This window comes from Lichenostomus cassidix, chromosome 6, assembly GCF_008360975.1.
Source record: "Lichenostomus cassidix isolate B80296 chromosome 6, HeHo_3.0, whole genome shotgun sequence".
In the NCBI taxonomy this organism is placed as follows: domain Eukaryota; kingdom Metazoa; phylum Chordata; class Aves; order Passeriformes; family Meliphagidae; genus Lichenostomus; species Lichenostomus cassidix.
The window spans coordinates 13,638,901-13,649,738 of NC_139487.1; the positions used below are offsets into that span (position 1 = coordinate 13,638,901).

The following is a 10,838-nucleotide window of genomic DNA, read 5'->3' on the forward strand; positions in this document are numbered from 1 at the left end:
CCAGCAGCGCGGAGCCCGGCAGGGCTGGGCGGCGGGGCCGCCGGGGCGCCCCGCGGGCGGCGTGGGGAGGGCGCCGGGGGACTCCTGCCTTACCTTAAGAAATCGAGCCAGCCATCATGAATGATGGAGGGGTCCAGCTGCAGGGAGAGGAAATTCTCACTGATTATCCTGACAGGGCTCTTGGTGTTGACATCAAGGAGAATGAGAGTTCTTCCCTTCACACCTGAAGGTTTCTCCACCGGCAGTGCTCTCCTGTCCCCAGCCTGGGAGGGCAGCGAGAAGGTGGCCATGAGGGCCAGCCCAGGTGCCATCAGGGCTAAGAGCCCTGGGGGGCAGGAGCTGGGACAGGGCATGCCGGAGAGCAGGAAACCCCTAATTAACTCGCTGTCTGCAGGGGCTCGCTGGTGGCTAATTGTCCTTATCTAAAGTGTGGGGCGCTCTGCCTTTTTTTGCAATGTTTTGGTGTTGGTGGAGGGGAACTCACGCCCCTGACCAGCCTTTCTCGCAGCCGGTGCCAAGACTCCTTGCAGCCAGCACCGCCCCTTTAAGAGATGCAGGCTCCAGACATTTTTAACTTTTTGAAGGTAAGGGGAGGCTCCTGGTTTAACCCCCTCGGCTCGGGACCCGCCGCCCTGCCGCAGCCCCGCCAACACCGAGCTTTCTCTTTGCGCCGGCTCCGGCGGACGTTTTCGGCGGCGGGAGTTCCCGCACCACGCAAAACCGGGACGGAGTCGGGACACCGAGACACCGGGAGCTCGGGACTGGGGCCGGAGCGCGGGGGCCGGCCAGCACGGCCCGAGATGGTCGCCGGCTGCAGTAACGACAGAGACGGTAAGGCAGCGAGAACGGCGCTGGTTGAGGAAAGCGGGGGGCGGGGGGGTAATTGCCCCCCAAAAAGCCCAAACACTACTTGCGGGAAGAGTTAGCTCCAAACCGCGCCGGGACCGGCGGTGCTGGGCGAGGCCCTCGGGGCTGAGCGCTGGAGGCTCCGCGGGGGACCCGACGGGTGCAGCGGGGCTGGGGGTAGCCAGCACCCCGGAGCCCGGGAGCAGCACTCTCGGTGAGTGCTGCCCGAAGCTGGGACTCGGCCGGTCCTCGCACGAAGGCCGTCGGGCGCTGCGGTTAACCGGGGCACGGGGAATCCAGCCGCTAGTCGCCCCTTCCCGCCTGCCTCCGGGCCCATAGGTGTCCGACCAGCGGCAGGGAAAGGAGAGGGGCGGCAGCAGCGGCGCCTGGTGTGGAAACGTCCGCATCGGGGATGCAAAGGACAGCACAGTTTGTTGGCACCGACGACCACCCCGTACCGGGGCCAGCCCGAGGTCGCTGCCTCCAGGACCGACCGGAGCAGGACGGATCGGGCTCGGCGCACTGCAGAAGTGCAGGCGGCTGCGGTTGTCAGAGCTGAGTGCAAGGTCGTGGCACCGAGCCAGGGATCGGTGATGGCTGCCGACAATCCCGGGAACCTTAGGGAATGTCCATCGGAATCGGGCGTCCTCTCCGCCAGCAGCTGCTTTCCGGACAAGCCCCGAACTCCCGCAAGAAGTCAGCGACCTCCGGGACACGTAACGCGCCCTTACCTGGCCCCTCCGCCGCGGTGGCCCGCCCCGGTTCCCGTGTCGCCCAGAGGCTGCGGGACGCAGAGCCCCCGTGCACCGACGGAGGGCTGACGGCGGGAGGGCTGAGCCGGGCCAGGTGCGGTCCGTCGGGGCCCCGCAGCCCCGGGGATGGGGCGCCCGCAGCACCATCTGCTGGTGAGGGGCCCGGCGCGGCGGGGGAGCCGGCACCCACCTGCGGACACCCCCCGAGCTGCGGTCGGGAGGAGCCCGGGCTGCGGGCGGCAGCGCGGCTTCGCCATCGAGGCACAAATCTCGCCGCAAGAATGAGCCGAGCGCCGGGGACCCGCCCGCCGCCCCCGGGGAACACGGCGGGTCGGGTATGAGAGGCCCGGGCAGCCGGATCAGGGGCACTCCGAGCGCACGGGCAGCCCGCTGTCCCTCTCCCGCGTCTCTCGGTGCCTTGCGGAGCGACTTGCGCGCCCCGATCGCCCCAGTCAGGGCCCGAGAGGCGACGGGAGCAGACACGGTGACCCGGCGACAAGTCCCGGAGCTCGGCGCGCCCGGCGGAGCTCCGCACAGAGGGGAGGTATTCGGGCCTGGGCCCCGGGGAAGTCCGCGGGCAGCGCTGTCTCTCGTGCAAATCTCCACTCCCCTTGTCTGTTTGCCCCACGAAACTCTTCAAGCCAAGAGGAGCAGCCACCCTTGCCAGTCCCGGGTCACTCAGGCAGGGGCTGCGGCGGTACGGAGCCGCTGTGTAACGCGTGGGGGAGGATGAAACATACCTCTGGCTCTGCTGGGGGTGAGCAGGGAATACACAAACTAGGATTTGTAGTGAAACCATCCCGCTAATGCGGAGACGGGAGCAGGGCTCAAGCCACGCCTGGGAAGAGGCTGCCGAGCACGGCGCAGGCTGACCCAGAGCAGCAAAAGCGTGCCCGGGGCAGCGGGCTTTGAGCGCTGGAATAAGTAAGAGGATCCGGGGGAAAGAGCTGTGCAATTTCAGCTGTGCAGAGCCCTGGCATCCCGGGACAGGAAGAAGGCAATTTAAGCCTGGAAATTTGTGTTCGGCTGCAAACATTTCTGCAGCAGTTTGCAAAAGCACTTAAAACTGACCCAGGACCTAAAGCCTTCGCTTCAGAAGCTGCGCAGTTTTTTGGTTCATCCCCAAATGAGGAACACGAGGTTTTAAATTATCTCGTTACTTTTTAATATTTTTTTCTCTGTTTCTATGTCATCAGAAGGTGTGGGCAAGGCTTCAGGGGTATTTGTCGTGGTTGCAGGCCGAAATTTTGTATCATGCCTCCCGCCAAGGATGGTTCTATTTTCAAACGAAACTCCAGTGCGTTCTGTAGTAGAAGACGGGGGAAAAACACAAACAAAAACTAAACAAATTATCCGGTTTAACGTCTTCTCTCTATATTTTTTTCCTTACAAACACACCACTTTGGAAAAGAAATGTGTTTATTCTGAAACGTTCCCCACAATTAGTCTCTGCTTTGAACGCAAACTCCGGATGCAGTGAAGCCACTTATCTGCGGAGATATCACCAACAACATTAAACAGCAGGGAAAGAGGCAAAAACCCTCCCAGATGCCGGAGTCAAGTTCCAGATTCTGGGAATACGAAGTTAAAGGAAATTTTCACTTACCTGTCTGAGCTTTCCAAACCGACACCGGGAGCCTGCCCCAATCCTGTACCCTTGGAAATACAATTACACCCCGCTTTACGTCTGACTCCAGCAGCGGCAAGTCAAATCTAAAAAGAAAGTGGTGTGGACTTTTTGTTTGTTGGTCCGTTTTTCACTTAATTGTACGCTTGCTATAGAAACCCTTAAAATGCTAAAAAAATACTTGGTTACCGGCGAGCGCTGGGGCAGCAGCGGAGGTGCGGGGAGTCCCGGGCCCCGAGCGCTGCCAGAGCCCGGAGCCGCCGCTGCCGCCCGGCGCAGCTCGGGGATGGCCGGGAACCTGCAAGGGGGAGCCTCGGCCACCTCCTCCCCAGCCGCGCACACCAGATAGGAGATATCTCAATTCACACCAGCTGCGACCCTGGCTCGCCGTCCGCAGGGGCGGCTAAGCGATGGTCCTTTCTTATATTACGATAATTACTTTCGAAAGCCTGACTCACATAAAAAGTATCTATAAAGATTTACTCGCGGTTTTGTCAATTTCGAAATAGGTTTCTCCGTTTTCCATCTACTCTAAACTTGCCGGTTTTAATCTCCAAAACAGTCATTGGAAAAGAAAACTGGGGGAGGAGAAGCATTTCTATAAAGAGCTTAACCAAAGCACATTAAATATTTTCCCAACATCACCAAATAAACAACAATCCTCCAGCTCCCTATAAACTATTTAAAGCATGTCATATCATCTCTTCTGCTCTTGCCAATGTACTTTCTTTTCAATTTATAAGCTGATTAGAGCAGGGGCCTGTCTTTTTGTATATATTTGCAAAATGTTTGGCACCCTTTCAGTCAGTTGCAGTTCACAAACACTTAAAACTGCATTTAACTTCATTACTATAGGTAGTCATTTCGATTTTTCCTCCCTTTTGTAGAGCTACTGCCTGTGAAAGTGCTTCTCGTAAATGGTCTGAGCAGTTGTTGAAGGTTTTCAGCAGAGGAAACCTCTTTAGAGGGGAAAAAAAAAAAAAGGGAGAGAGAATAAAAAGCACAACAGAAATCTAAACTCAGATCTCAGGCTGTACAAATTGGTCCAAAAGAAAATGGGGGAAATCTCCTTAGGAGGAACATTTTTAGTTCACTAAAAGATAAACTTTGCTCATAAATGATGAAAGTTATTATCATCAGAGGATGTCCTGTACCAAACAAACCTCCATTAGGCTGGGAAGGATAAAACAGGCTAGACAGCCCTTTTTTTGAAAAAAATCATCATGTCTTTGATTCCCAAGATATCAACCATGTCTGTTTCTGTAGTGCTGTCAAGTAAATCTGAGTTATGGATGCTCTAAAAGAAGCCAGCAAGGAGAAAATTCAGCAAGTGAAAATTAAGAGTGTTATCCATACTTCACAAAAATACACTTTCTTTTCAGGGTCTTAAGTTCCTGCCTTGTACCACGGCATGACAATTTCTTAGATGAGCAAGACCAGTGAATGTAGTAAAGCTGTGATCATCAGAGCATGCAGTTGCATGACAGATTCTTTTTACTGAGCTTTTCGCTCTTTCTGCAGCGCAGTGTCCATCATTTTCACCACAAGAGCCTTAATGTCTGGAATGCAACCTCCTAAAACTGCCAGTGCCTCAAGGTGGGTGTCACACAGTCTGTACTCCACTGCTGAAACCATTTTCTAGCGTGTTTATGTATCATGTCTAACCTGATCAAACAGACAGAGGACAGTTGCTTGATTTAATACAGTATCCACATATTGCTCTTTAATGTAGGTGACCTGGGAAGTTCTGTAAAAAGCAAATACCTCTGTCTGAGCTAGAAGGACTGGCTGGCTAGGGACCTCAGCCACAGCAGGAGGAAAGAAAGCCTACTGAGAGAGCTTCCTCCCTCCATACGTGTAAAAGGCAAGGCATCGATCAAAACCAACTGCCTGGTCAGGAAAAACACAGTTGGCAATGTTTTCTTTGCATTTTTGCCAGCATGAACGGAACACAAACTGGTATTTCCAAATCTAGCCATAGGAAAATACAGCATGTTTCTTTGAGAGTCAATCTGTACTTACTAACTGCATAATGAAGAACTCTGTTAAAAAAAAAAAAAAAAAGAAAAAAGTGGGGGGGGAGGATAGTGACAAAAAGAAAGCACTGGTGCCATAAAGCTTGTGAGGGTAGGCTCTCCCTGGGTGGCACACCATGAAATGAAACCTGGGAGGATGAAACGGAGTTTTAGGCAGCTACTGATCAATGATTCTTTTTCTTGTTCTTGTAAGAACCAGTTCTGTGAGAAGTTAGATACCATGCACTCTGCTGGAATAAACAGCATTTATTGTTTTCCTTAATCTGCCTTATTGTTTTACTTTATCTGACTAATTTGATGCATGGTGTCAAAAATACTCTGACAACCCCAGGGTACCCTGGACCTGCATAATTATCCATGGAGAGAACTTGTGAAATACCAAAGGGTTCAACTCCCAACAGGATTTTTGAGGTCCTTGAAAGACTGAGATGCACAATTTCCACAAAGTTGTAGGAACTGGTCTGGGGGTTCAGACCAGGGGCCATCTCAGCAGACAGAAATCCCCTTTGCCCAGTGCCTCTTCAGCAGGCAGAAAAAAAATCTGCGTAATGACTGAGAACACTTCAGTGTACAACAACGCCCTTGGACAGAGAATGCTCTTTGGCTCCATTAACTTCTCTCTACTCATCAATGGCCAGGTCTGATTTAACTTTTGTCTTTCACATTTTGAGAAGCAGCAAATTTAGCAGCAATTTGTCACAGTCAAAGAGATACAGAGTGAAAACACAACAGTGAGACTGGAGCTCTGCAGTGCTCTGAAGACCACTATAGCTTTGGAAACTTTTTCCCCAAACTGAGCCCAGCCCTGAGGAGAAGAAAAATGCATAGAATTATCCTGTTTTCATATCATCACGTGAAAAAGAAAGTCAATATGCCAATTTTACAAGCCTGAGAATGAATGCAAGTGAGTATTTGTCCCACCATCTGGGGGAGATGATAGAGGTGAAGGAAGAGGGAATATGAGGGGGATGGTAAAAATTGACTGAGACCTTCTATTTTTCTAGAGGGATGCTTCTCATTCCAGCAGCAAAAATGGAGGAAGTGGACATGAGAATTAGATCAGAGAGGGGAAGTAGGAAGATGGATGAAGTGCAAGACTGGAGGAGCAAAGGAGTCAATTATGAAAAAGAGGAAGGAACTGTGTGCAGAAATCAACGAGGAGATGGAGCTCAGGGGAACAAACAGCAGCCAAAATGCTCTCAAATCAGAGATGCTGCTGGAGTGAGAGAGACAGAAAAGAATTGGAATATTTCAGGTAATGATAAAATTGTAAACCCCTGTCCTCTGTATTTACTTGCATATGGCATCTCTGTCACCAGCTCTATCCAGACAACTGAGTGTGGCCCTGCTACAAAGACAGAAGAAATCAGCTCTGTCAAAGCTGCAAACTCTTGGTGTGCATTTGAGAAATCAGGAGCAACACATGAAACTCATGGCTAGAGAGCAAGAGGAGAAAACTATGGGTTATGCCTGAAAACCAGACAAGTAGATGAAGTAGAAATAAAGTGAAATGCCCAGAATGAACCAGGAAATTAGGAGGCTCAGAAGAGAGCACCACAGAATGAGGGGGAAAGGCCAGAGGTACATCAGTGACCAGTACTCATGGAGGGAGGAGGAGACCATCTGATGCCAGATAGACTTGAAACAAAATACTCTGCTTCTGTTGCCCACAAAACCTCTCAAATAAATCCAGAAAAAGCAATGTTCTTTCTGCACGAATTCCACTTGCAGCAAGTCATCTCCACCTCAGCATTGCTTAAGGACTTGGCATATCTGCAGAAGTGAGGGGTAACGTGCAGAGTCCCTAACCATGGCACAGAAGTTTATTGCTCGGAAAAAAAAATGCAGGGAAAGTACATATATTGACAGTACAGACATCTTTGTCCTTTCTATCATGGGCAACTGGGTGTTGCTTTGTATCTTCTCCCTCCACGGTTTCCCTTCTGTTAGTCCTTTAGTAACAGCAACAATGAAGAAAGCTAAAAATAAAGCTATATAAGCAATGTAATAGGCATGCAATTGCATGTCTATTTTCTTTGAAAAAATGATGCTTTATTTCCTGTTCAATGGAAAATACAGTTTGATGTTACAACTGTTAGGTTTTGACTGAATGCAGAAATTTCACTGAAACAATGACATTTTCCCCTGTATTTACTATTACCATATGTCGCTGATTATATATTTAAGTTGCAAAAATGAATTAAATTTCATGGCTTCCTCAAGCTAGATTCTTTTGGAACGGACTGTCTTTTGTTATTAACCAAAATGCTCGGAAAACAGTTTAAATCAAAACAGCAGACTTTTGGTATCATTTCAGGAGAAAACTGGTTATCACAAACCGAGTGCTTAACACATCATCATCCAGAAGGCTGGGTAAAGCCTTGCAAAGCTGCAGCAACCATGGCCAGGACAGAGAAAGGGGGTTAGTTGAACACCACAGACTTAGAGATGGAAAACAGGAGGAAAAAAAAATGCACTGTTTGAAGCTCTCTTGCCTGGGGTCTTATTCCTTCTGCTTCTGAAGTTATCATATATCCCACATCACAGTGCTTATTTCACTTACTTAGGGAAAGTATCTTCTCTAAGCTGGCTACAGAGCATTAGTGACAATCAGATTGCACATATGTTCCAGGACAAGCCAGCCTTGTCCTTGCTAGATTTCCTCCTGCTTTCTGGGGAGACAAAAAAAAAAAAAGGTATATTTTTACTCCTTCTGTTTCCCATCATGATTTGGATTGCTAACATTTCTATCCCCACTAGGAGTCCCTGGTGGCTCCTGGCCCTTTTCTAGAGGACCAGCAGACAGCAGAGCCCCTGGGCTCCCATCAACCAGGAAGGAAGTGAATTGCAATCCACAGCCGCCCGGACTCTGATTTCAGAGCTTAAAGTCAAGGTGATGTAAAGAGACTTTAGGAAACTCCCCATGTCCATGCTTCCCGCTTGACACAAGCTCCAGAGAGACCTCAGTGGTGGCAGACATGGTGTAAAACAGAACCTGAGCAGTGCTGGGGAGTGGGAATCAGGTTGTCATTCCTAACTGAAGAGCTAGGGAAGAACAGGTAAAAGAAGTAGGGTTCAGCATAAGAGAAGGTGGACAGCTATGCTGTGCTTGCTGAAGGACTCACCAGGCAGGATACAACCAGGACAGGCCTCACTGAGAACACTGCAAATTCATGTCATACCTTGCCAAAGATTCAATCAATTGAGCATGTGCTAAAGCTTAGTTTGTTTTGTCTTATTTGGAGCTTTGGAAGATATTTCCTATCTTGACTCATTGAACACACTCCAACCACACACCTGCAACTTCTGGAGTGCATCCTCTCAGCAAGAGGCTGGCTAGCACGTCGTCACTTATGCAGGGCAAATCCTACTGAAAGCACATCAGACTACAGCTTTCACTCCAGTTTACTTTTACATGTAGCACATGTAAGCTAACATCTGGCGAGAACACAACTATGTCCTGATCGAGATGGAGCTCATAGTAACAGATGGTGTTTGATACTGCAGGACCAGAGAGGTTCTACCCTAAACTGAGCATTATTTCTGAGCTTTTCCACTGTCTGGCCATATCTTTTTCTGAGTACAGCCACTGTCACTATGGCTTTGCAGGCCCCTCAAGACCAAATACACTCTCAACCTGCAGGTCACTGCCTAGTCCTAACATCCAGGTGATTTTGCTCCCACTGAGGCACATCACCACATGAAGCAGGGTGCTGATGCAATCATTATATTGTACATCAGTACAACATGAGGTTAGCAATACCCTGAACCAGACAGTGCCTCCAGTGCAGAAGGAAACTTTCTCTCCGGCCTCACAGTAGCTCTGCCCGCAGGCACACAAGCAGCACCGGTTGTTAGCAATCTAACAAGCAACATCTGCTGCCTATTTGGGGGCAAACGATGGAAAAGCCAGCAACGAGTAGCCTACAGTGCCAGGTCCTCAAGACTAATATTTTCATTCTAAAGGGGAAAGCGTTCAGAAGAGAAGATCCAGCATCAAAGCAAACGTTGCTGTGACTCTGGAAGATATAAGATGTGACCAACCGACTCTGCAGCTTTACACAGTTACTGTCCGCGATTTTTTTTTTTTGCCGTAGCTTTTTTTTGCCAGTAAAATTGCGGAGAGAGATTGCCACCTTGTGGTTCCTCCTCCTGCAGTGCCATATTTTTTTCCCTCTTCTTCTAGGCTAGACCAGTGGTTTCCAAACCGCTGCCCAAGGATTTCTAGTGACAAGGATACTATGAACAAGAATACTTTCCAAATACTTCATTAACTAAAAAAAAAAAAAAAAAAAAGATGGCGGTAATTCACAGTCTTCAGCTCCTATACTGAGAAACTAATCACTAGAAAACCTTCCAGGAACCTAACTTGCAAGTAAATAAATATGAGTAACTACTGAAATGGGTACAGAGCTCCCAAATAGCAATACATAACGCTATGGCAGTGATGCACAAAACCAGACCATCTTTAAAATATTCTCAGCACCAAGAAATCAGTGAGACATTCAGGGCTGATGACAGCCTGCCATTGCTAAAATATGGGACGATCTCAGACAGTAGGTCCCACAAGGTCCTGTTAAGGAATTAGCAGCCATGTGCTCATCCCCAGCACCTGAAGATAGGAAGGCAGGAGCTGGCTGTGCTGGTCCCTAGTCACTCTGGGTACCACTCAGGGCAGCTTGTGAGATCTGTCCCGCAGGTACTATAACTTGGGGCAAGGTCTGCACAAGTAGGTTACCCACTGGCTACTCTATCAATCACGCCCGGGTGGAGCACCAGGCAATATTTCCCCAGCAGTACTAAGGGAGAGTTAGAAAGTGGAAGATCAGCAAGAAGTTGTGAAGCAGCATACAGCCCCCGTGAACACACAATGAATTTATCACATTTGGAAAAAAATTAGCTGGCTCTCCCAGAGAGAGAGAAGAGTTTCTTCTAACACAGAAAGGAGCACAGATCCCCCGGTTGCTTTTCATGCCTGTCTGCCTGCTGACATACTGACACAGAAAGTGACCTATTTTCACGGGTGCAATAATGAGTGAATAATCAGGATTTTTAGGGCGCTTCCTTTCCCTCCATGACATTTTCTAGCTTCCTGCTTTGCCACTACTGAGCTTGTTGCAGTTGTAAGCAACTGTTTTCCAGTTCCCCAGCCTCCTTTCAAGATTGTCCTAAATGTTGGTCCACAGAAGATACAGAAGTTTCAATAGTCCCTAAGTGCATTCTTGAGCACATACTTCTGAAGCTGATAAATCCTAGCAGCATTCCCCATCAGGTCTAGACATGAGAATAAATGTAGTTACTGTGTGGTACATTTGTTTCCTAGAAAGACTGCAAATCTAATAACTATACACCCCCTTAAAAAAAACAAAAAAAACAAAAAAAAACAAAAAACCCAACCAACCAAACAAAAAAGTCAAAGCACTCCCACGGGAAGAAGGGAAATTAATTCAAACTGAAAAGGTGAAGAGTAGGGCCTCGGCAGATAACAGAGGGAGGCTGGCTGCAAATTCCAGCTCCAGAGACTGCTGGCAGAAGTCCTTCAGCAAACCCCGACCGCACAGTGCAGGGGAGGCGCAG

General features: G+C 49.2%; 1 protein-coding gene and 2 long non-coding RNA genes across 8 annotated transcripts in view; 1 reads left to right on the plus strand and 2 right to left on the minus strand.

The window, feature by feature from the left end:
- Positions 1-2,739, minus strand: part of HPSE2 (heparanase 2 (inactive)) — a 108,633-nt gene extending 105,894 nt beyond the window's left edge. For 2 of the 5 annotated variants that reach the window (XM_085065098.1, XM_085065096.1), the window contains exon 1: positions 2,339-2,739. In XM_085065098.1, coding sequence (XP_084921224.1) covers positions 2,339-2,634 — 296 coding nt within the window. In that variant the 5' untranslated portion in view covers positions 2,635-2,739. Of the gene's footprint in view, positions 1-93; positions 816-2,338 lie in introns of those variants that run through there. The other 3 variants (XM_085065097.1, XM_085065095.1, XM_085065099.1) reach the window with 2 other exon arrangements.
- Positions 742-7,489, plus strand: LOC146435267 (uncharacterized). Of its 2 annotated transcripts, none has more exons than XR_014853191.1 (3): positions 742-831; positions 4,747-6,165; positions 6,266-7,489. It is a non-coding gene; the product is annotated as an uncharacterized LOC146435267 (long non-coding RNA). The 2 variants fall into 2 exon arrangements; XR_014853190.1 differs by having other exon boundaries at positions 774-831; positions 4,608-6,165.
- On the minus strand, positions 2,740-3,478 carry LOC146435268 (uncharacterized). The gene is made up of 2 exons (XR_014853192.1): positions 3,407-3,478; positions 2,740-3,311 (listed from the first exon to the last, which is right to left on the minus strand). It is a non-coding gene; the product is annotated as an uncharacterized LOC146435268 (long non-coding RNA).
- Positions 7,490-10,838: the final 3,349 nt, after the last annotated feature.